This window comes from Lepidochelys kempii, chromosome 6 (genome assembly GCF_965140265.1).
Source record: "Lepidochelys kempii isolate rLepKem1 chromosome 6, rLepKem1.hap2, whole genome shotgun sequence".
Taxonomy (NCBI): Eukaryota; Metazoa; Chordata; order Testudines; family Cheloniidae; genus Lepidochelys; species Lepidochelys kempii.
In genome coordinates this window covers 93,696,121-93,722,328 of record NC_133261.1, presented here as the reverse complement: position 1 = coordinate 93,722,328, position 26,208 = coordinate 93,696,121, and the positions used below count along the sequence as shown (strand labels likewise).

General features: G+C 48.8%; 1 protein-coding gene across 6 annotated transcripts in view; it reads right to left on the bottom strand.

The window, feature by feature from the left end:
* Nucleotides 1-15,353: 15,353 nt before the first annotated feature.
* ADCK1 (aarF domain containing kinase 1) overlaps nt 15,354-26,208 on the bottom strand; it is a 142,142-nt gene continuing 131,287 nt past the window's right edge. For all 6 annotated transcript variants that reach the window (XM_073349309.1, XM_073349313.1, XM_073349315.1 and 3 more), the window contains one exon: nt 15,354-25,256. In XM_073349309.1, coding sequence (XP_073205410.1) covers nt 25,085-25,256 — 172 coding nt within the window. In that variant the 3' untranslated portion in view covers nt 15,354-25,084. The remainder of the gene's footprint in view (nt 25,257-26,208) is intronic.

The following is a 26,208-nucleotide window of genomic DNA, read 5'->3' as shown; positions in this document are numbered from 1 at the left end:
AGGAAGTGAGGGGGTAAGGGTCTGACTTTGGGGGGGGGTATCAGAATGGATGTTGGAACCTCAGAAGTTCCATCACTAGTTAGACAATCAACAACGCTGCATTGTGGTTGAAGGCAGCAAGGGAAGGTGGGGTACAGGTGGAGGAAGAGCATTCACTCAAAGAAAGGGGAGTTGACTTAGTGGACTCGGCATGGGACAAGAAGCTCAGAACTCCTGGTTATATTCCTCCATTTGCCATTAGCTTGCTGTGTGAACTTGTCACAGGTCAAGTAAACACTCTGTGCCTCAGTGTCCCTATCTGTGACGTAGGGATAATCACATTACTCCAAGTCACTGGAGGAAATCTGGAGATAATTGTTGGACTTACTTTGTCAGCTGTGAGTTACAAACCCACAGGAGTTACAAACCCACCAGTAGGTAGCATTGTAGGGAAGCCCAGGGTCTCCCTCCGCTCCAGGCCTGGACCCCGGAACTCTGTACAATGGATCAGTTGCCCACCTTAAGCGCCAAACCACCTCACTTCACGATTCCCAGGACAACTTCCCATCTATCTGCATGTGGGCCTCTCTCTTGGCCTTCTCTAGCCAACCCCCTCACAGCCTCCTTCCCAGATCCCTCTCCATAGCGATCCCTGCCAGCCCTGGCCACAACCCCGTCTCTGGAGAATTACCTCAGCCAGCTGCTGCACTCACCAGGATGTATTTCCCTCGTTGATGGTAGGAAGTGCTTTCTATCCAACTTCCCAACAGGCCTTCCTATATCCAGGAGGAAAACCAGCCACAAATGGGATCTAGAGCTTGAGAACCTCGAAAAGGGCCTGCTCACCCTGTAACAATAATTCAGTATTTGTAAAGCACTATATAAATATGAATAAGAGACTTTCGGTTACATTAGACAGGATTTTTTTTAAAAAAATCAGAAGAGATAAACACCTGTTTCAGGGCTTATGCCAAGCACTGATTAGATAGAGGGGTAGGAATAAATTTCCCTTAAATGCAAGTCCACTATTGAGTTTCTTGTGCCTTCTTCTGAAGCACTGGTGCTGGCCCCTGTTAGAGTGGGGATACTAACCTAGATGGGCTGCTGGTCTGATCCCCTCTGGAAGTTCCTACTTTCAAAAGAGTGTTTTGAAAATTATACTAAGGTTAACTTTGCTCCTTCCAACACCAGTGTCCTTCTCTGGCTCTGGTGTTGCCCCTTGCCTCTGTCTTAGCAGATCTTCAGGGCCCTACAGGCCAGCTTCCCAGTGGAGGAGAAATAGTGATGTGGCATCTGGATTTATTCGGCGTGTAACTTGTTTTATTTACACATATAAACCAGTCCCAGAACAGAGGTGGTCAAATAGCCTGCAGGGTAAACCCTTCTTTCAGGGATCTTCTCAGCCCAATGGCCAGCAATTCCTCCTCAAGAATTAACTCAGATACCAAGGCAAAGAACAAACTCTCCAGCTGCTCACAAAACTCCCTGTCCCACACTGACCACCTCTACACGGAGACTTGCATAACCCAGACTAACACCACACAGCATGTCTTCCCAAAACTGAGCATTTGCTCACATGCTGATGTAAGCAGAGTCAGGATGAGCTCTACCCTGACATCTGGTGGTGAATTGTGACAAGTTGTGGAAAAGAACTTCAGGGGCTGATCTTGTTTGCATAGGCACACCCACCCCGCCTAGCATGAGCCCACAGCAGCCCAAATGGCTGCTGTGGGATCACCAGTTTCTCTATTACTGGGACAGGAAGAATAAAGTGTTATTACCCTGATTATGTGAATCAAGGACAGTGGAATTGTTTTATGATGGAGGGACTCGCCATCAACTAAGTAGCACTTGCTAGACAAAGGACATGGGTTCCAAAACCCAGTAAATTGAGAGAGGTGGCTTGGGTCTGCTTTGGTGGCCTGAAACACCAATTGCATCTTCTTCACTGGAATATTAGAGATAATTTTGATTCTATTAGGAGTCTAGTTACGGACTACTGAGCTGAATTCACTTTAGACCAATGGTGTACTAGCACTGAGGTTCCCCTACTATAAGCTGAAATCACAAAAGAGTTAAAATCACTAAGAGCTATGAAATCACTGAGTGCTGTGTTAAGTAGTGGGGGGCCTGAAGATATATTGCAGAGTGGCTGGTGGAGCAGAGCAGAGCAGTTCATGGGACGGCTAGTGGGGTAGAGTGGCTCACGGGATGGCTGGTGGAGCGGAGCAGCTGGCGGAGTGGCTTGTAGGACGGCTGGTGGAGCGGAGCGACTTGCGGTGAAGGCTGCAGCTGAACCCCATGGAGAGGCGAGGCAGTTGGCCTTGGGCCACATAAGATGCCCCTTAACACCCCCCCCCCAATTTGGTGATTTTTGGGTTGCAGGACTCAAGAACCAAAGGGAAAGGACATGGCCCAATTTGCTGGGGTGGGTCTTTGCTCATGGTTTGGTTTATGAACCCTAGTTGTGGTCTTTTCTCAATTTGATGCTGATGTCGTTTACCTCTCGTTATTAAAGATCTTCTGCTACACCGAGACTCTGTGCTTGCAAGAGGGGAAGTATTGCCTCTCTGAGGTGCCCAGGGGTGTGTGTAAGATTGGGTGGGGGCTCAAGCTGGTTTTGCATTGCGTGGTTGAGAGGGAACTTCTATGTAGTGAACCCAGCCCTTGCTGCTATCAACTCGGCCTGGCAGAAGGGTTACACTAGGAAAAATAACTTGGGAGATTATTTGTCAGAGTGCTGCCTGCTGATGCCTGCCATGACAAGATAAAACAGACATTTTAACTGCCATTGTTGCTTCCCCAGTGGTTATTTATTTTGTATCTCAGGCACTGACACTTAGAAATTTCAATGCTTTTCATCCATAGATCTCAAAGCACTTGTATTACAAGGAGCTATGTGGAAGTGTCCCTCGGGTTAGTGGAAGCCTTAAATTAACATGTTAAGATTCAGTATAAGGTAGAGAACTAACAAGTTTCACTGGATATGGCTGACCAAGCTGAAGATGCATGCAGAATGATAAAACCCTCTGCCCCAGCGCGCAATGGGTCTGATGTAAAACCCAGGTTGAATTTTTTGGAGTAATGAAATGTGTCTACCCAAGAGTTGCTAGCCATCTCTATATATCATACTGTAGTCACTCAGCACGGCCTTTATAAGGCAGGCGAGAGCTCAAATTCTTTTTCAAAAGCAGAGTCCCCTCTACCACTTGAGCTAAAGGAAAATCTCTCTTAGCCAAACGGGGCATGTGACACATGATCAAATAGTTCTGATTCCATCCAGCAGAGGGCAGTAGTGATATATAGACACTAACTGCTACACTGAGCTCTGCACTTGTCCTGGTTCTGAACACAGTGCCCTCTATCTCCTGGCAGAGAGCTTGAAGTGGTCCCTTGGGATGGTGAGTTATGAGTTCCTTGCTGCTGGGATGGAGGGATCCCCTCCTGTCACTCACAGTGGGTCAAGGGTCCTTAACTTTTCTCTGTGTCTGTTTATTTTTGTTCCATTCCCCATCCCCTGTGCCTTCCCCTCCATATGGAGTGTTGTTTCTTAGACTCTTGCCTACTGTCTCCCGCCACAATGGCCGCCCTTGAACAGTGAGATTAACTCTGCCACCTCCTCCTAGTCTGTTCCTCTGAAGATTGTCTCCTCATTTTCTGAATGGATAATCTCATCAAGCAAAAGGCCCATCAACATGCAGGGGACTGACACAATCCTCTGGCACCCGTGCACTGGGAAGTCTCCCTGGCTCCTGCAGTTTGATTGGCCGAAGACACAGTGAGTGAGGGTGGATTTACTTATTTCCACTGTTAAATAGGGTTTTAAAACAACAATCAGACAAAAAAGCAAAAAAAAATCCCATCAGCAGATGGCTGGAAAAAAAGCCCTGCACGTGAACTGCATCATGCATGCTCATACTGTGGGCGGTATGTGAGCAGCAGTAATAGTTACCCCCTAGTGGCTGGGGCAGACAGCATTACTCTTGCTACTGGCTTGATAGTTTAACCGTGGCTAATAGAGCTTCTGCACTTGGACCCCAGGGAACATTCTCATCAAGTATGGGGCTGCTGCAGACTTGACCTGTCCCACAGTGTGTGATAGTTCTCGGCTGTGCCGGCGCTGGAAACCCAGTAATCTTATTTTCAGGAGTGACCTAAAACAGATGATGATCCCCTTCTATACCACAGACACAGCAGCACGTTAACCTTGAATCCCCAGCTGAGGCTAAGAACTAGTACATACCAGACAGGCCCTTATCCTGCCCAGCCACTCTGCTGCCCAATTCAAATGCCACTTTGTCCAGACTGCTGGTGGAAGGAACAGACTCCTCATCCCAACCTACCGTGGTAGGGGATTCATCCAGATCAGCTTCATAAAGTTAGGACAAGAAAGGAGAAAATATTGTCTAGTGGTGAAAGCACAGAACTAAGGAAGAGGGAGACTGAACTTAATTCCCAGCCTTGCTGTAAACACCGTCCTTGGGCAAGTCATTTGTCTGATCCGTGCCTCAGTTTCCCTATATGTACAATGGGGAGAATAATCTTTCCCAACTGCCAGGAATTGGTGAGGCTAAACTAATTTCCTGTTTGCTAAAGGCTTTCGGATCCTTGCACGGAAGGTGCTCGGGAATGGCAGAGCATCATGGAATTATGACATCACTACCCACTGAGCCTGAAGCAGAGTTGGATTGGCTGGCCACATGCAAAGGGGGAGAGGGGAGTCAGCCTGGGAGGGCTGTCCCCATGTGGGAAGAAGAGGGGATCTGGGCTGGGGGAGCAGCTAGAGGCAAGAAGGAGCGGGGCTGAGAAGGTCTATTGCAGATGGGATGAGAGGGAGAGAAACTGGGCTTTGTAAGCTGCCTGTGCATGGGGAGAGCAGACAGGCTGGATGAGGGCAGCCATGGGCTTGGGCTGGGCAGACCAGGCCAGTTGCACTCTGAGCAGGCAGCTGGGCCTTGCTCATTTAAACCATGGATGCTGCACAGGACATAGCCCTTGGAACGTCCAATCCTGTTTTTCTGCTACTTCTTTTTCCCTTGTAGCAGACTGCAGTTTGACACTGTGCACAGCATCAACAGGGAGAGCCACACAGGTGTGACCTTACCATAGCTAGTGACTTGCAGCTGATACTGCACTCACAGCCTTTGTGCAATCAATCTAAGTCCCTGTGCAAGTGGGGCCAAACCCCAACACAGGTAGGCGTACAAAGCCACATCAGCTATGTAAATAGAGCCACAGCTTCAAGCCCAAAGAGACCGCACCCTGTATGCTGCTTATGTCATTCCATATACAGCAACGAGGCCATGCCACTATACCACTCACGGCCCAATCAGCACACAGCTGCGGCCCATGTGACATCCTAAGGGCCATACAGACCGTATATATAGTGTGTGGATGCAGCCCACATAACACAGAGAGCTGCATAAGCAGCCCACCGTGGTAAATAGGTAGAGAACCTTCTAGGCACTGATAGACGAATGGGCCTGTACTCCAAGCAGATTATATTATACCTTCTATGCAAATGAGACCACGCATGCTAACATCCTGGCTCCTCCCTCTGGTTTGGCTGGCACTTGAGTCCCAGTCATCTCCTTTTAGAAGCTGTTAGCTCCTTCCACAATACAGAGTGGGGCTGAATCTTATTTGCATCCTACAGACTTTCTCTCCTCAGTGGGGGAAATCCTGCGTCCCTCCCTGGGAAAAACAAGGGCCGAAAGGAAGAACATTTCCCCTTCCATCAGCTCCACAGCAATGACAGACAGCATGCAGGAAACAGAAGGAGTGTTATGCCTTTGCCTTTATATTTTTAAACATGGCAGAGAGCGTTTTCCAGGACCCAGAGGCAAAGTTAAGGCCACGTCTGGCAATTCAGAGACTGTTGCCAATTAACTTAATGAAATAAAAGTCTCCTCTTCAGTTGTGCCCTATGCATGCAGAAGAGGAGCCTGATTGTTTTCCAGCCCCAGTTCTGGATGGTAATTTTTGCTGCATTCACTCAGAGACATCTGTCTGTTTTCATGCCTGTAGTGTAGGCTGGTGTTGAAGTTGCATCTGTTAAGGAGCCTCTGTGCTTTCTTTCCTGGGGGCTATTTCAGGGCGAAAATATCCATTAACTGCATACGCTGAAGCACCCACTTGACAAAAGCGTGAGCAAAGAACATAATGATGCATAAAGCTCAGCATATAACTCATGTGGAGAGGCTGTGCCCAGGGAGAGGGAGCAAGAACCCATCCAGAACAGGCTAGCTGCTGCTGCTGCTACTAATGCATGGCACATGCCTCCTCTGGCTCTGCTCCTGAGAAGGGAGTATTCTAGCGATCCATGACCACGTACCACGCAGTCACATATGCTGGGGTGCTGTCTGCCAGAGCATGGAGCTCATGATCGGGGGGGATAGCTCAGTGGTTTGAACATTGGCCTGCTAAACCCAGGGTTGTACGTTCAATACTTGAGGGGGCCATTTAGGGATCTGGGGCAAAAATTGGGGATTGGTCCTTTGAGCAGGTGGTTGGACTAGATGACCTCCTGAGGTCCCTTCCAACCCTGATAGTCTATGATCTTTGCTTCTGAGAACAAAGGACTCACTCAGCAGGGCTGACAGAGAAGCTCTTTCAGGAAAGGGAACGTATTAGCCATTTGATTGTGTCTCTGGCAAATGTGCATGGGTTTCTTTCCATGGACTTATGGAACACATGCCCTGAACTAGACTTCAAGGCCACTAACCTACTACTGTGATGCCTATGAAAAATTAGCCAGTTAACAAGAGGCCAACAGAGGGCAAACTGGGAGAGTTGATCATAATTAATAAGTATTTCTGAAGTCCAGTAGGAGGCAGTGGTGTCTATGCATGCAAGCCAGAGAAGGAACAGCTACATTCCCAGACCTGCTCAGGTGTGTGTCTTCAAAGGACAGCAACAGTGGCCATGACTATTCACATGCACATAAGTCAGCATGTCGCAGCCTGTACCTCACACAAAGAACTGTGTTACACTATAGACCGCAGCTATTTCAGCACAAAGCTCCATGTGGCTCCAGGATAGCACGTTGCGATCCTGGAGACTGAGCACCCCATGTGCTGATTAGGCCATGAAAGGGTGGGGAGGGGGAACACTAGAGTTTTCAGACAACAATCTGAGGTGGAGAGAAGTAGAGGTACGTTGGTCCAAGGAAGTCTGCTATGAAGCTGAAACAAGCCTTGAATCTGAGAAATTGAGGGCCGTTTCCAGGACACCATACATGGTGACAGCTCCTGGACCTGACATTTGGCATGCAGTGGGGCACATTCTCTGCAGTTAGCAGCATCAGAAACTGAAGGCACCTCTGAGAAGGACCTCGATATTCCCCATGCAAGCTGCATTCTTGATATGGCCATAGATAACACTTGTAGCCAGGAGAGGTTCTACCATTCCACACCTGAAGTTTCTCAGTTTCTTGTGCTTGGCCAGCCTTGGACGTGGCCAAGATTCTTTCTCTGCTGACAGACTGTGAGACTTGTTCCTGCTCTGGGTTTTGGCAAAGATCAGCCGAGTTGCCCAGCAGGGGCTCTGGGTGAGACACCAGTGCAGGAAGAGGCTCTGATTGGATTTTACTTGGCCCTGGAGGGAGAGTGAAACTCACCCAAATGCACAGGTTGGTCAGATGCATTGGAGGGTCAGAAGGGAAGTCAGTTCTTCCAGAAACCTGCCATCTCCTTGTGACAGGAGAGACCTTACAGGCTATGAATGTTTTTGGGGCACATGAAGTTGAGGGCCCAATAGTGCTGCCTACCATCAATTGTAGAGCAGACAGTAAAGTGAAAGCTCCCTGCACAGCTCTACTGATGCTCCTCATCTCTGACTTGAAACTCCCCCTGCTATTCCAGGTCTGAGCCCCCACACAGCTCTGCCAATACTCCTCAGCCGGGATCTGCAGCACTGCCAGCTTTTCCCATCCTGCGCCTGACAAAGCACAGCCTGCTATTCAGTTGAATTACATGATAATTTGGCAATATGGACAAATGTTCCCTGGGGGCTAGGCTGAGGGAACTAAATTCATTGCACATGTGATCTCAGTGGATTTGACTCCCACTCTCCAGAACTGAGCAGTGACTCTATTAACCCACTAGCCCCCATGGGCCCTTGCAGCAGTTCTGCTCCTGCTTTATAACAGAACAGGAATATCACTAAATACTCTACGGTGTATTTAGATATTTACCAAATGGCACGGGGTGGGGTGGGGGGGGAAGAGAACATGCCTACTGTGAAATATCACAGGCCTGGCTGTTCTCTCTTCGTCTCGAAAGAATGTACTGCACTCTTCCAGTATTGAGATTTGAATGGACCTCCTCTGCTATCACGGGCAGCCATTTCCCAGGTGCTCAGCATCTGTGAGGAGCTGGTCTCAATTTATAGATGCTAAATAAATATTAGCAAATTCCTAAATTCACTCTAAAGGGAAAGGGAGGGAGAGAGGTGCGGGGGAGGGGAGCAGGGCAGCGAATGACCGCTGGAAACAAAAATAAAATCCCTGAAAATTCAGAGCCAACAAGAATAAAAGGTGGGAGAAGCCCAGAAAAACAAGTGTGAAGTGGTGGAGAGAAGGGTCTGTATATTGATATTTGGAATAGGCTCTTTGAAATAGAAGATAATGACACCGAAAAATTTATTCTAAGCTTTACATAGGCATAAATGACCAAACTGCCTCCTGACTCCTGAATTACATTATCCAGAAAGAACTTAATAGCATGTTATTATCGCTTCTCCTCGCTGACAGGATTTCGGCACTGAAAAGACAAACAAGAAGTGCATTCATAATCACAATCGTATTCACCTCTGCAAAGTGCCGACCGCTGCTAATTTCAGGTAAGTGCTTCAGTGTGTGAGAGAGAGCCCAACAGTGCTAATTTAACTTGGCGGCTGGGTAATTGTCTTTGCAGTTCGCTGTCACTGTCTGAAGGGGACAGCTGGGATGGGGGCCAAATGATTGGTGGCACTGGGGGAAGTTTTGTGGAATAAGTTGGAAGTTCTCAGCTGCTGGCTGACCATTCACCTTGTCCAAATGGGGCCAGATCAGTGGGAGTGGATGGTGCTCATTAGTTGTCACCACAGGGCCTTTATACAGTTGTCCATATTTGCTCAACTGATGAGTGGCTAGCAGTCGACATTCTCTGCTGTCCCTCATGGGAGACCGCCACTCAAATCCTGGGCAGGTTGATTTACCATCTTTTCTTGATAAAATGCCCCAGAACCCTTAAATTACCAATTGTTCTCAGAACTTCTTGCCAAAGCTCCAGTCAGGTCTAGAGATGAAGCATTTGCCTCTGCTTTCCTATGACAGTTTATGGCAGTGGAAAGAGGGGAATGTGAGGATTGTCGGGAAATATCCTGGCCCACTTTTTCTGGGCTATTCCCCAAACTTCATCATGCTTTTCATTTTTTGTGAATGTTTCCAGCTGGCGAAGGGTGCCAGATACACAGTCCTGGGGGTGAGCAGACATTGGTCCTCTTTACACACACAGCAAGGACAGGCTGAGTAGCAGCAGTGCAAAATTCAAACACATGCTTGCACTATCCTGCACTAGTGCATGAATTTGGAAGTCAGAAGGCAGCTTGGTTATCTATGCCTTTGAATGACCAATGCTCCTTAGTCCTCCCTGGAAGAACCTTCCTCTAGATATGAGAGGGGAGTTCAGACTCCATAACCTACTCAATACTTGACCTTCCTGCTGAGACAGTCAGAGGGGGACCATTTCACACCAGTGCCACTGATGATTTTTCTGACATGGATGCTCATCCCTCTGGGACTTGGACTAAGATGAGGGTGGTCCTAATTTTGAGGGGACTGTAATGGGTTTCCACTCACCACAAGAGTGCCCCCTCCTGACTGGGTATGGCATAGCTTGTTTCTTCCCATATGGCACCCCCTGCCAATGGTCACTCCTTCGCTGTAGCAGTCACTCTTCTTGTAGTTCACAGTGCCCCCTCTTTGCGACTCATCCCTCCAGCTAGGTCAACATATGGTCTCCCCTTCTGGGGTATCAAAGTCTCACCAGACCAGCTGTCTGCATGGTGCCTCCAACAGTCCTGCACCACTTTCCAGTGATTAGTAGGGAAACCCAGGCCCTTCCTCTACACTGGGTTCCAGACCAGGGACCCTATAACCAGCAGCCACGGTCTGCACAGTCTCCCTCCTTGCTGCTGTTCCCCTGGGCTTCCTCAGACTTTCTTTATTCACATTTCATCTGGGATCGACGCTAGGGCTAGGGCTAGGGCTAGGGCTAGGGCTAGGGCTAGGGCTAGGGCTAGTTCTTCTTCTCTCCCCTCCGCTACTAGCAAGTGACTGCAGATCCTCCCCTTACAGCCCTCTGCTGCTATAAACTTCCTCTGTTTATATTCCTTACCCAGCTTCCCTCCCAGCTGGGCATCAGCAGCAGTTAGTAATTTATACAGCCCTGTGCCTACCTCCAGGTGCAACTATGAAGGTTAATTGGCCTCTTCTGGGCCACCTTAACCCCTTCAGGGGTGGGGTGGCCTGAACACTCCATCACAGGGACCAATAAAGCATTCCTCAAACTTATTTTGGCTTGACACAATGCCATTGCTATAGCACTGAGCAGTGAGTGATGAGACAACATGATGCAGGAGTTTGACCTGGGCTGTCGCTTCAGCAATTCATATGTCACTAAAAAAATATTTATTTTACCAATGTGACAGACCCATGCCAGTCTTCTTCACCTCCCAGGAAGCACCCCTACTTCTCCTTAGACTGCCCCCTAATGGCGGGATATCTGGGCAGCTGTATAAACCAGGGGTGGGAAAACTACGGCCCAAGGGCCAGATCCGGACTGCCAGCCAGTTTAATCTGACCCTCAAGCTCCCATTCGGGAGCAGGGTCTGGGGCTTGCCCAGCTCCAACACTCCAGATGGGGAGCAGGGTCGTGGGCTGTGCCACACAGCTCCCAGAAGCAGCAGCATAGCCCCCACTCCAGCTCCTACGCCATAGGGGCAGCCAGGGGCCTCCACTCTGTCCCCTGCCCCCACCCCAAGCACTGCCCCTGCAGCTCCCATCGGCCAGGAACCAAAGCCAATGGGAACTGCAGGGGTGGTGCCCACAGACGGGGCAGCATGCAGAGCCGCCGGGCCATGCCTCACATAGAAGCCGGAGAAGGGACATGCCACTGCTTCCAGCAGCCACTTGAGATAAGTGCCACTTGGAGCTTGCACCCCTGAGCCTCTCTCCATGCCCCAACCCCCAGCCGTGATCCCCTTCCTGCCCTCTGAACCCCTCAATCCCAGCCCAGAGCCCCCTCCTGCACCCCAATCCCATAATTCCCAGCCCCACCCGAGCCCGCACCCCGAGTCGGAGCCCTCAGCCCCCCAACACACACACACCCCACTCCCCCGCCCGGAGCCCCCTCCCACACCCTAAACTCCTCATTTCTGGTCCCACCCCAGAGCCCACACCCCCAACCAGAGCCCTCCCCCCTCCCGCACCGCAACCCCAATTTTTGTGAGCATTCATGGTCCACCATACAATTTCTATTCCCAGATGTGGCCCTCGGGCCAAAAAGTTTGCCCACCCCTGGTATAGACCATGGAGATTTCAACCATGGAGGCTGTTCTGTTAGAGAGGCAGAGAACCACGTTGGGGTCTCTATGTTCAGAGGCCTCTGCAGCTGCTATACAATTTATTTGTAAGGAACCATCTGGGACATATAACATGACTTAGTGTTGTGAGGTCCTTGGGTAGAAGACCAGCCTTGCTACAGTGCCTACATAATGAGGCTGAGTTAAAACCCGAGTGGCAGCCTTCACTCAGCATGCCAATGCTTGAGTGGGATTTATGTTTCCTGTTTAACAATATTTCATTTGGATGCTTGAGTTTCAGGGTCCGGAGCCTCTTTAACGTTTGAAGAGGGTAAATGCCAACAATAGTATTCAGCAACTGTGATCTTCCATCAGCTTTGCACACATATAATAATGAACTCTCACATCACCCAGGATATGTCACTATGGTAAAAAAATGATTATCCCCTTTTTACAGACAGTGAAGCTGAGGAAGAGAGGTTGAGGGACTCACCCAAGGCCACACTAATTGTTGGGGTAGGTCCAGGATTAGAATTTAGGAATTCCTGGCTCCGTGTCTGATGCCTAGTCGACTTCAACAGAAAAAGAGGAGTTGTGTGGGAGTGGGGGTGGATTTGCCAGGGGCAGGAATGAGAAGACACTGAACAAAACTGACTGTAAGCTGAATACCAGGAATATTATTCCTAACAGCGAGGCAGTGGAATAGTCTCCTCACGAAAGTGATGGAAATCTCTTTGCATGAATCATGTAAACTGGACTGGCCATAGGCCTGGAGAATGCACTGTGGGGAACAAAGCTACAAGGCAGAGGCTTGGAGTAGCTGACCTAAGAACATCTTGCCAGTCTTTATTTCGTATTATTCTATACTTATTAATGCTCATCAACTGAGAACATAATTGAAAAATAGTAAGTTAAGCAACATACCATTTCTTCAGAGTAAAATTCTACGACTGTAATACTGTCAACATCTTGTGCAAAGCTACCAGTGGCAAGATGCTTTCAATGGACTTTCCTCCACTCAAGGCTCAACTGAGACAGGCTACCACCCTATATGGCTGACTGCAGTGTATTTTAGATATGTGGAGACATCAAAATAAATCCCCAGCCCATGTTGCCTTCTTGCTGTCCTACTCAGGGTTCCATTCATTCTGATGAAGGATGATTATTTCCCTGTGGGTGGCTGCACTGGTGGGATCTTTCTGCTTCAGTACTGTTGATTTATCCAACACCCATAGGAGGCAGCAAAGTGAAAAAGTTTCCGGCACAGAATGGATGCGGAAAAGGCAGCTGCATATATGCTGTGACCGACTGCGTTGTAAAATATGCATCTTGTATTGCTAAACGCTGGTTATTTCTTTCAGCCTTATCAGTGTGATGGATAGTTTAGGCACATTGAAGGACAAGATAGTAATAACAATGGCCATGATTACTATTTTTCATATTTCCTTTAAGAGCAATATTATATTACTAGGCTCCCTGCGCGTCACTTTATTTATTAGCCGCCATTTAGCAATCTCTTCCATCTTCGTTTTATTAAAGTTAGAGGCGCTATTAAGGAGTCAGCTGACAGGAGGCTCGCGACTTCCTGGAGCCGAGTGCCTCGCAGCAGTTAGCTCTGCTGGGCAGCCACCCTCCAAATAAACCCATTTCTTTCTTTCTTTAGATTGATGTTGAGCTCAAAACTCCAGACACATAAGTAAGCAACATTTAAAATGTGTTTCCTAAATAAATCTGCCCTGCCACACTGGGCCTGATTCTCTTTTGCCACTTTACCTTCAGTGCCTGTCATGGTGGCAACCCTAGGACCCGCTAGTGGACACCAGTGGTGAGGGGAACTGTCAAGGCGAAGAAGGAGGCCTTCCAAGAAATGCTCGTGAAATGGACTCCTGATACAGCTGAGAGGTACCAGCTGGCAAAGAAGGCTGTGGCTGTCACTGAAGTGAAAACCTGGGCTTAGGAGGAGTTTGGAAAGACCATGGAGAATGACTACCGGACAGCCTCAAACCATTTGTCGCCTTAGGAGGGATCGGCGGGACATTGCCCAAGCTGTTCTCAGCAAGGGTGGTGAAACACTGACCTCGACTGAGGGGATTGTTGAGAGGTAGAAGAAGCACTTTGAAGAACTCCTCAACCCGATGGATACGCCCTCCCTTCAGGAGGCAGTACTGGAAACCTCCGGTGAGATCGGCTCTATTTCTGTTGTTGAGGTCCTTACGGTGGTAAAGTGCCTTTGCAGTGGTAACGCAGCAGGGGTGGATGTGATTCGTCCAGAGACGTTGAAATCACTGGACAATGTTGGGGTGTCGTGGTTAACGTGCCTCTTCAAAGTTGTGTAGAAGGTGGGTGCAGTACCTCTGGCCTGGCAAACCGCGGTGGGGGGGTTGTTCCAATCTTAATGTCTAACTACCTTTGAGGAGCTGGACCACCGCCTCTCTGTGCTTCAGTTTCCCCATTGGCAAATGGTGACAGTGACATTTTGCAGTGGGAAAGTAGTGAGATTTAATTAAATAATATTTGTGCTTGCTTTGAAAGGGCCAAGTATTGTTATTTTCACAGGAAGTTCATGAGATCCCTTTCCCCATGTATCTTCCTGGGTGTTTGAATTAAGGAGAGAGCGGGCTGAATGGTGCCCTGTAGGGGGCGCTGTTAAGAGTTGTCTATTTAAACGGAATGCCTTGTGTGGGATTCTACCTTGGAACTGCACCGCTTGCCTTGGTGAAGTGGAATCCGATGAGATAGGAGCACAGCTCGGAGGAGCCCAACACAAGTTGTGACAAACAGCCATGCAGAGTATGTTGCAAGCCTACTTGTACATCTGCATATGACCCATTTAGTCACCTCCCATTAAAGAGAACAGCTCAAGAGAGGAGCCCAGCACCAACAGCAGACACACTGCACACAAGTGGGTTATCATTATCCTATGCACACCTTAGCCTTCCGCACCCCAGACATATACACGTGCTAAAGAGGAGTGAGTTGGAAAACGGCAGTCTCCTTGACCTTGATTATACATGGCCTGGCAGATGAGCAGTGCATCCCAGCAGCACCAGGATTACCTCAGCCCTGGAAGATTTTCCTCTTTCAGAGGAGCTGGGAAGCCGAGTCAGACATGGTTATTCCTCTCCACTTCTCTAGCTTGTGTAACCAGGTGTCAAGGTTCCTCCCCCACTCTGAACTCTAGGGTACAGATGTGGGGACCTGCATGAAAAACCTCCTAAGCTTATCTTTACCAGCTTAGGTCAAAACTTCCCCAAGGTACAAAATATTACACCTTGGACAGGCCGCTACCACCACCAAACTAATACTGGTTACTGGGGAAGAGCTGTTTGGACGCGTCCTTCCCCCCAAAATACTTCCCAAAACCTTGCACCCCACTTCCTGGACAAGGTTTGGTAAAAAGCCTCACCAATTTGTCTAGGTGACTACAGACCCAGACCCTTGGATCTTAAGAACAATGAACAATCCTCCCAACACTTGCACCCCCCCTTTCCTGGGAAATGTTGGATAAAAAGCCTCACCAATTTGCACAGGTGACCACAAACCCAAACCCTTGGATCTGAGAACAATGAAAAAGCATTCAGTGTTTTACAAGAAGACTTTTAATAAAAAATAGAAGTAAATAGAAATAAAGAAATCCCCCCTGTAAAATCAGGATGGTAGATATCTTACAGGGTAATTAGATTCAAAAACATAGAGAACCCCTCTAGGCAAAACCTTAAGTTACAAAAAAGATACACAGACAGAAATAGTTATTCTATTCAGCACAATTCTTTTCTCAGCCATTTAAAGAAATCATAATCTAACACATACCTAGCTAGATTACTTACTAAAAGTTCTAAGACTCCATTCCTGTTCTGTCCCCGGCCAAGACGACTACAGACAGACACAGACCCTTTGTTTCTCTCCCTCCTCCCAGCTTTTGAAAGTATCTTGTCTCCTCATTGGTCATTTTGGTCAGGTGCCAGCGAGGTTACCTTTAGCTTCTTAACCCTTTACAGGTGAGAGGAGCTTTCCCCTGGCCAGGAGGGATTTCAAAGGGGTTTACCCTTCCCTTTATATTTATGACACCAGGTCACTCTGTAGTTGACAGCTCATCATTCTGGGTAGAGTGGCAGCTGCTGCTGACTGGTTAAAAAAATTGAAAGACCTACGACTACTCACACAGAAGGGGGGATGGGAGAGCAGCCACATGAAAGCTCCAGAAAAAAAAACAGCAAAGAGGCTTTGAAATTCCTGAGCAGCGAAGAGCCTCAGAAAATAACACGCAAAGGCACAACTATGTTCATAAGGCACATTAGCTACAAGGGCAACCCTTTTCATGGTCCCCCCAGCTGTCGTCTTGTCTGATACAAGATCTAGGTTTGCCTCTTTCACAGCCAGACAAAGAGCAGTCAGATAAATCCAGAAGCGGAAACGTTTTAACATGTGTAAATCAATTTAGTGGCATGCTGTTTGGTATTTACTCCTTGGAAGGGCTGTTCTTTTCCAGCGCTGCCCTCCCTCCCCGCCCCCGTGGCCCCTTGTTGGAAAATTAATATCAGCCAAAGCGTAGAGCCTGCAAGTCCTCGTGCTGCTTTTCAAATAGATTTCGCTTCATGTTTGGAATGTCAACAAAGTTATTATTGGTTCGGACAGTATAACACTGCAGCAAATCAGCCAAGGCTAATTCCCCTTGCCACGGACAGGGGCAGAATGGTAATTACCACCTTGAACAGCTAATGCAAAAGGATTAGGGATTAGATGGAGCAAAAAGCATTTGGCCCTTTCAGGTTTACTTCATCTAGCACAATGCAAGACAATTCATGTGGACTGGCTGCAGGACCCTGCATACAAAGGAGTGCAGAAGGCAAGCTGGCTTGTAAAGCATCATCATTGAATTGTTTCCCAGCGGTCACTGGGGAAGCTCAGGGTGTGGCAGCGAGATGACAGAGTCTTTCATCTCTAGGTTGTTGCTTTGAATCCAGACGAGGTCACTGCAGACTGATTTTATCATCTGCTCAATTACTTGTTTGAGGTAAGCGGTAGGTTCTTATAAGAATGGCCATACTGGGTCAGAGCAATGGCCCTCTAGCCCAGTAGCTTGTCTCTGACAGTAACCAGTGCCAGATGCTTCAGAGTGAATCAGCAAAACAAGATAATTTAAAGTGATCCATCCGCTGCCATCCAGTCCCAGCTTCTGGCATTTGGAGGCTTGGGGACATCCAGATCATGGGGTTGCATCCCTGGCCATCTTGGCCAATAGCCATTGATAGACCTAGCCTCCATGGACTTATCTAACTCTTTTTTTAACCAAGTTGTACTTTTGGCCTTCACAACATCCCATGGCAATGAGGTCCACAAGTTGACTGTGCATTGTATGAAGAAATACTTCCTTTTGTTTGTTTTAAACCTGCTGGTTATTAATTTTATTGGGTGACGCCCTGGTTCTTGTGTTATGTGAAGGGGTAAATAACACTTCCCTATTCACTTTTTCCACATCATTCACGATTATATAGACCTCTATCATATGCCCCCTTCGTCATCTCTTTTTCAAGCTGAACAATCCATCTTTTTAATCTTTCCTCATATGGAAGCGGTTCCATATCCCTAATCATTTTCATTGTCCTTCTCTGCACCTTTTCCTATTCTAGTATGTCTTTTATGAGCTTGGGTGACCAAAAGTGCATGCAATACTCAAAATGCAGGCGTACCATGAATTTATATAATGGCTTTATGATATTTTCTGTTTTATCTATCCCTTTCCTAATAGTTCCTAACATTCTGCTAGCTTTCTTGACTGTTGCTGTGCATTGTATGGATGTTTTCAAAGAACATGACTACAAGATCGCTTTCTTGAGTGGTAACAGCTAATTTAGACCCCCATCATTTTGTATGTACAATTGGAATTATGTTCTTCAATGTACATTACTTTGCATTTATCAACATTGAATTTCATCTGTCATTTTGTCACCCAGTCATCCACTATTGTGATATTCCTTTGTATCTTTTCGCAGTCTGCTTTGGACTTCACTATCTTGAGTAATTTTGTATCCCCTGCAAATTTTGCCACCTCACTGTTTACCCCCCTTTTGCAGATCATTTATAAATATGTTGCACAGCATGGGTCCCAGTACACATCCTTGGGGGACCCTGCTATTTACCTCTCTCCATTATGAAAACTGACCATTTATTTCTATCCTTTGTTTTCTATCTTTTAATCAGTTACTGATCCACTAGACCTTCCCTCTTATCCCATGGCCGCTTACCTTGCTTAAGAGCCTTTGGTGTGGGAACTTATCAAAGGCTTTTTGAAAGCCCAAGTACGCTATAGCCACTGAATCAACCTTGTCCACATGCTTGTCAACAGCCTCAAAGAATCCTAATAGATTGGCTAGGCAAAATTTCCCTTTACAAAAGATGTGTTGACTTTTCCCCAATGTGACATGTTCATCTGTGTGTCTGATAATTCTGTTCTTTTACTATATTTTCAACCAATTTGCCTGACACTGAAGTTAGGCCTACCAGCATGTAATTGCCACGATCGCCGCTGAAGCCTTTAAAAAAAAAAAAAAAAAAGTGTTACATTAGCCGTCTGGTTCAGAGGCAGATTTAAGCAGTAGTTTACACACCACAGTCAGTAGCTCTGCAACTTCATATCCGAGTTCCTTCAGAACTCTTGGGTGAATACCATCGGGCATTGGTGACTTATTACTGTTTAAATGATCACTTTGTTCCAAAACCCCCTCTATTGACACCTCAGTCTGGGACAGTTCCTCCAATTTGTCACCTAAAAGCAATATGCGAGGATCTCTCCCCTGTCCTCTGCAGAGAAGACAGATGCAAAGAATTCATTCAGCTTCTCTGCAACGGCCTTGTCTTTCTGGTGTGCTCCTTTAACACCTCGATCATTCAGTGGCCCCATTGCCTGGCAGGTTTCCTGCTTCTGATGTACTTTTAAAAAGTTCTGCTGTCAGTTTTTGTCTCCTAAGCTAGTTACTCTTCAAATTCTGTTTTTGGCCAGCCTAGTTATATTTTTACACTTGACTTGACAGAGGTTATGCTCCTTTCTGTTTTCCGCAGTAGGCTTTGACTTCCAATTTTGAAAGGATGCCTTTTTGTCACTAACCATCTCTTTTATTCTGTTGTTTAGTCATATTGGCATTTTTTTGGTCCTTGTTACTTTTTTTTTTTTATTATTTTGGGGGTATACATTTAGTTTGAGCCTCTATTATGGCTTTTTAAAATAGTCTCCATGCAGTTTCCAGGCATTTCACCCTTGTGACTGTTCCTTTTAATTTCTTAGGCCACGTGACAAGAGGCACCAATTAGCTCTTCTGTTAAACGTGTTAACAGAGAGACTAAAGGCATAGTGGAGGGAAAATGTGGAAGGAGCTTTCCCCATTGCTGCCTGAACTGTTCCTGTCCACCGCAGCACACTTCACCAGAGCCACTTCCATCACCCCACCCATGTTCACTCACACAGAGTATGACAGGGTAGTATGTCCCATAAGGATAGTGACACCTAGGGTTCAGCCCATGCTGGTCATGGGGTGCAGCCCTTTAAGATTTTGAAAGGTCTGATGTTTTCATACAGGGACCTTGGTGATACTGACAGAGAGGAAGTGGTCCTGGGATGGTTAGGGAAGAAATCCCATCACTGATTCTTTAAGGGCTCTGGGCCAGGAGACTTGGGCAGGGCAAGGCTCTTCTCTCACCCAGCCACGTAGAATGAGCTGTAAAGAGGGGGACCTCGTAGCAGGGGAGACACCAGTAGGCGAAGGCTGCCCGCTGAACTCACTGAGCTGGAGAATGAATTGGGGAAAAGGGGCCAGCTGAGGGAGAAGCTGGCTAAGGCCCTACAGCAGGCTAAATTACAACCCAGCTCCATGGAGGGGAGTAATAACTGCCTGAATTACACAGCTCCAGAAGGAGGGCTGGGCACCTACCTTAAGGAGAGAGCAGGTGACTGTTTCGCTGAAGTATTATCTGTTCCAGGATAGCTGAGGACTCCTGTTTTGAGAGGGTGACCATTTGAAGTACAGTCCCAGCTCCAGGAAGGGGACCAGGACAAGAAAGCTGCCTAGGACTCTTATGCGGCCCAAGATGGGGGTGAATGAGATGACTAACAAAGCGAGTTACGTATTACAGACAAGACACACATCAGACACCATGACGAGAGTACCTGTTTTGAACCGGATAAGTTGGAGTAAGGGACTGGAAGAACTGGGGGAGGGAGCGGGGGGTTTCTGGGTGCAATGCACCCACAGGGCTACAAGACGGTGTGCTGGAAGGCAGCACCCCATGACAAGGACCAAATCCCCTTCTGAACTGTACTGAAGCACTAATATCCAGCTCTGACAGAGACGTTGCAGTTTCTTTAAGACACTGGGCTGTCTGATGACGATCTGCAGGATAACGCCGGGCTTGGGATACAATTGCAAGCATTGCCTAGAGGATGCTGAAAGTACATTGCAGAGCTTTCAGAAAGGCAGCATGAGGGATTTTGCAGGACTCCTGGAGAAGCGCCTCTGTGCTCCTAAAGCAATAGTGCCCTGAGGCTAGGCCTGCGGGAGTCAGGGGAGGACCTGGCTCTTTGGGGTGGATCTGAGACCATCAGCACTGCTTTCCTGTTTACGAGATCTAAAGCCAGCCTGTTGCCCATACTCAGAGTCCTGTACTGGCTGCTGGGGGTGTAGCCAGCTCTGCCTGCTCAGATTACGGCCCCTCTGCCTGCTCTTACTTCCCATCACCACTTGATTAGGTCAGGATGCTGCAGGCTCTGGAGTCCCCATTAGACACAGATTTGCCCAGGAGAGTGACTCAGACTTGGTGCCCACTTTGTGGCTCAGAGGGCTGGGTACAGCTTGCAGTTGAGGCAGAACAGTGCTGCCACCGGCGTGGTATGTCCAGCAGGACAAAGTAATCCCCTCAGTACAGCGCATCCTCACCCCCACCCCCACCCCCAGTATACTCACACATTCATGTGCATCGCTGCTGTGCCATTTGCGTGTGTTGTGTCTTTGCCTTTGGACACGGAGACAATTAGCTGGGCTTCCCTCCATCGCCCCATGCAAACATTTACCAGGCCCAGAACTGGTCCTAGGGCTGGGCAGGTGTGATTGCACTTGGTGTCCCTAGTCAGTCCCCGGCTGGTGAGCTGACCCAGGGAAGGCCCCCTTTCATGTTTGCAGCAGCCCTACACAGTCCCTGCTAGCTGGCGGCAGCAAGGAGCTGGAGCAGAGTTGGGGGTGCCCTCCATCCAGGGAGCAAAGGGAGGAGGAGGTGGCTGCCCTGGTGGGAGCTCTGGTCTGAGCCCACCTGGCTCTCACTCTCCCTGGTGCAGCCTCACCATGGAGAATGAGGGGAGCCCAGTCAGTGTGGCTGAGCCTCTCTGCTTTGGCCCAGGTCTGAACCTCTCTCCCATTTACCTCCTGGAGCCCTGCAGCCCTGCCCACTGCCCCTTCCAGGGCTGGCAAAGGCACAGGTGCTGCAGCAGAAGAGCCCTCCCAAGAGACGGGAAGGGAGATGGCAATCATTGATTTGGGGGGGTGATGATGGGGGTGCACTGATATTGCGGGTTCAGCTTGATGTTGGGGGGTTGGTGCTACTCCGGGAGATGGATGGGACTGGGTGGTTCCATTGCTGGGGGTGGCCTGAGGTGGTGATGGTGCTGAGGAAGTTGTGCTACAGGGAGCAGTTGGTTAAAAACCTGGCTAAATTCTCTCTCCGTAAATGTTTTTCTTCCCTCCTGGATTCTCTGTGCTATTTCAGCTGGATATGGGATTCTGTTTCACTTCATGTCCTCTACTCTCAGGCTGTGTGGTGGAGTTGTTAAACAGCTGCCTCGCTCCATCCCAGAGGTGGCTGGATTTGGATGAAATGATTCCTGTCGCTACAGCATGCAGTTTGTAAAGGGCTTTGATAATCACTAGGATGGGAGGTCCTTTAAAATATAGGATGGCATTTAATATTATAAGAGGTGGGACAGACCCATCACAGTTGCGCTGCTCCAGTTTGGCTCCGGATCAAACTTCAGTGCCCCAGTAAGCACGCCCATAAAGTAGCATCAGACTCTGGAGTCCACTTCCAGGCGTAGGTTAGTCCCTGTGGCACACAGGACCCTGGCTGGGTGCATACATTGTCTCTGGCCTTGGTTTGTGTTGTGCTGCCATAGAGCCAGCAGAGGGAGCTAGGGCAGAAATAAGGAACTAAGGATCAAAAAGAAATTTCGGTTCCCTTGAAATATAACCCAGGGAGGGAAACTGCATGGAGGCCTGTGAGCGGGCGAGGTGTTTTTTTTTTTTTTGGGGGGGGGGGGGGCGGAGAATGAGAGATCATTCCAGACCACAGAAAGGGGAGGCAGAGCTGCCACCATCCAACAGCCACAAACCAAGACAACAAGGACGCCCCTTTGAAAGCCATTGTTTTTAGGTGTGAGAGCTTTAAGCAGAGACATAGACAGCAGAGGAACACCACAGGGCTGGCCCCTGAGCACTCAGTTCACACCCTCCTCTGGCAAAGCTCGCCTTCACTTTGAGGAGAAGGGCTGGATGAAAACCACACTGCTCAAGCCCTGCCCTACAACCCTTGCTAAAAATCAGCTACTCTCCCTGTTCAGTAGGGATGGGTGGCAATAGGCAAAGCTCTGTGAAACAGAACCTGCTCTTTACTCACCACAACCTGTCAGTAACAACACCTGAAAGGGCTGCTGGTTCTCTTTGGCCTGTACAGCAGGGGCTGCTTGGGATTGCCATTAGCAGCTGAGAGGATGGATGCTGGTGTGGTGAAGGCACAGGGTTGGGTATAAGTAGAGCATGGGGTGTGGTCCCATCTTCTGCTACAAACATCAGCTATGCCTTTGGGGAAGTTGCACCATCTCACAGAATCTGCTCACTGTCTGGAAAATGGGGGAATGAAGAGGACCTGCCCCTCACAGGTGGAGCCCAGACACTACTGTGATGGGTGTGTTTAGAATGGTTAGTGTGAAGGAGCTGCAGGAGCTGCGAGAACATGCCCTGTTCAATAGGTGACCATGAGCACAGGATTCACTGGACTTCACTGTGTGATTTTCAGTTCCTTACAAGGGAGTAAGACAGCTATTTCTTCATAACCCAGTTCCTCTAGCCAACAAACTGCAATCACATAAGTAATTGCATGGACCTCAGTGAGACTATTTGCGTGAGCAAGACTCTCTCATGTAAGGGCTGCAGGATCGATCGCCAGGGGCTTCCATAGCTCCTTGCTAACTCAGGCTCCCATCACTAAAATTATCACAGGTCAGTTTGCAGGAGAATTCAAGCAACAGTGAAACCCAGACCTTTCAGAGGTTTGGCCTGGATGCATCTCTGAACTGGGCTAGAATGCTGGGGAAAGGTTTGACAGGGCTTCTTGCTCTAACTGGTTCTCCTTACACACGTAGGGAGACCTCAGCTCCTTGTTCCTGCTCCTCCTGTCAGCTAAGACCCTAGGCAACCTGGTTACCAGCTGACAGGCTAATGAGAACAGGCAGGGGGGTTGGCCTGGATGTGAGGGACGGGTTGAGGTTTAGACTGCAGTTGGTAGGAAACACACACACTTCAGACACTGTGGCTAACACACTTCTTTGTAGTAACCAGCCAGATGCACATGCACACACCTGCTTCAACATATTCAGAGATACTTTCGCATCACGGACACATTCACGTGCACTCACAGGGTATGCTTCCGACCTGCACACATTCTCTCCCCCACTCAGTGACAGATTTCCACACGTCCTGTGTCACAGGTCGACACTCCCCAGCAGTCATACACGCATTCCCTCTCACGTGAACAAACATGCTCCGTGGTTTGGCTTTCAGAATCATGCCAACAAGGAAGCCAGTCTCTTTCACAAGCAGCCCCTCCCCAGGCCTCATTCTCCCGTGCTGACAAGCACCTCACTCAGTCAAACCTGTTGACAGGGCAAGCTGCTCAAACAGCCACTTTGTGCCCAACAGGGGAGGCGCCCCTTGCAGAGATGGTCCATGCGGCAGCCTGAAAAGCCCCTCCCTTCCCCTGACCCCATGTGCAGTTTGTTTCCCAGCATCCCCTTCTCAGCCGTCCCTGGCAGTGTGGGGAGGACCCCACAAGTCTGACCACACTGAGCCTGTGTCCATCACTTCTGTTTGCAGGACGTTCCAGAGAGAGCGGGCATGTGGGAGGAGAACCTGGTGACACGTGGCAGAAGTGAGGCCTCTGCGCAAGGCATTCTAGGACTTGTGTCCTGGTTGTGGGCTCAGAGCGATGAGGCCCGTACTCCGAGAAGTGGCAGGTTTCCGTCTGAGCCAGGAGCTGCACAACGTCGCAAGCAGTTCTGAGCAGAGCCGCTCCACGCGTAACACTACGGCAGTGCTGGCTCTGGCAGCACGTTCCTGTGGCCGGGGGAGGGTGGTGAGGTAAGGGTGGTGAGTTACCCGGGCAGGCTCCATCACCCCCACAGGAACGCATGCCTGACTCAGCAGCAGCTGACCTTGAGCTGGACCACGTCCATCAGACGGGGGGAGGTGGTGGAGCGAACAGAGCAGCGGTTGATTGGGCTTGTAAGGGACTAACAGCACCAAGTGACAGGTTACGCTCAGGGAAGGGGAAACCTAAAAATGGGGCTGGGGTGAAAGGGGTGGGTAGCCACACACTTCTCCCCTTGCAGGACTCTAACATGACACCCTATTTATTTTCCTGTGCGACAGTACAGTACAATGCACATACATCACCAGCCACAAGATGTGAGTTCTCAGATGAGATTCCATGGCACCTGCTCCCTGAGGAGTTCAGAGGAGAGTTTGTAGCATTACCTCCATGTTACATGTGGGGAAACTGAGGCAAGGAAAGCACTTGCCCAAAATGACACAGTGACTCCATAGCAGAGCTGGGAATAGAATCCAGAAAAATCCTGGCTTCCAGACCCTTGCTCTCACCATTAGTTCCCATTCCCTCTCAGAGTTGGGAATAGTACCTAGGAGTCCTGGCTCACAGTCCCCTGCTCTAACCACTAGATCATTCTCCCCTTAGAGAAAATTCCTGTAGATGTCACAGGCATTAAACCAATAGGATTCGGTACAAACTACTGAAAACGCTATTGGATTCCATAAGGAATTATTTCCTCTCTAGGGGGTTTGAACTATCTTGGAGAATTCTAGGGCAGGGATGCATTTCTCTTAAATGCTATAGGATGGTTTAAAAGGGGAAGGGGCTAGAAAAAGTTCTCCTTTCCTATTCAAGTCTACAGGATGTTTCCATAATGGTACTTCCCAGAGCTGGGAACAGAGAGACTCCCAGGCCCCCTGCCCTGCCCACTATATCATACTCCCACCTCTCTCATTGCTAGAATAGAACCGAGGAGTCCTGACTCCCAGAGCCCCTGCTCTCCCATCCCTCTCTGCTATAGAGAAGCTTATGCTCTGACAGCCACGGCCAGCACCATGCGTTACAAGAAAAGAGTCTCAATAGCCTTTGTGGAGTACGGACAGGAATGGTCAGGAAGGCAAGTGTGCTGCGGAGAATGGAGGCGAGCAATAATTGCCCAGGCTTCTCCCACCAGTTCCTGTCAGTACGGAGAATGGTGCATCCGGCTCAGGAAAGCAATGACCCAGTTACCCAGCCGGGACCCCTTCAGCCGCAGGAAGAGTTCATATAAGTTGATCTGCCACAGGCTCAGAGCTTCTAAGAGAGAGATCTTGGCCTTTCTGTACAGGGAGTGAGACTTGCTCCTCTGATACCTGGGCAAGGGAGAGAAACAGCTGCATTAATCTCCCAGGACACAGCCCAGCAGCAGGATAGATCTTGGATCTTGAACACCAGGAGCACCTTCCCCTACCCCCTTCCCCCGCCCCTGGGTGCCAGTTGTCTGCGAGGATCCCAGCCTTTGAGTAGCCCTACCTCTGTGGGATCCCAATTGGCTGGTAGGTCAGGGTTTCCCGGGTTAAATGTTCCCCAGGAGAGGAACGGTCCCTCCCAGCAAAAATGGGAGAGAGGAGAAAGGCTGCACAAGTGCAAGGAGCTTGAGATCAGGAGTTACGAACTCCTGGGTTCTGTTTCCACAGCTGGTGCTGACTTGTCTTTGCCTTCCCTGTTCTATGCCTCCATCTACCCATCTTTAGTGGGGTGGTGGGGTGATAGCACCTTCCTTCCCCCATCCCAGGGACATTATTCCATTAGTCAAAGTGTTTGACATTGCAGGGGGCTATCCAAGTGCTAACTATCATTATCAATAATAATAGTTAATGATAAGCACTCACCACATGGTTTGTGTTTATGTAATCAGATCCCTGAACAACACAACATTCGACTGGTCCTTATAGAGAACCATCACTGCTAACACTGCTCCAGGACCTCTCGCCTAAGGCTCTCAACAGTGCTGGAAAACATGCACTCTCCTGACTCTTGTAAACACAGTACTGGGCCCCTCTCCAGTAACTCAAGTTAACAGAGCATCACGACACCCTTGTGAGGCAGACACGTAATTGTTATCCCTACTGTGCAGATGAGGAAACTGTGGCACAGAGAAATTAGATCATGTTATCTGGCTGGTGAATCTTGTCCATATGCTCAGGGTTCAGCTGATCGCCATATTTGGGGTCGGGAAGGAATTTCCAATCTGCCCTGGAGGAAAGAGGTCCTGGAGGTTTTTTGCCTTCCTCTGTAGCATGGGGCACGGGTCACTTGCTGGAG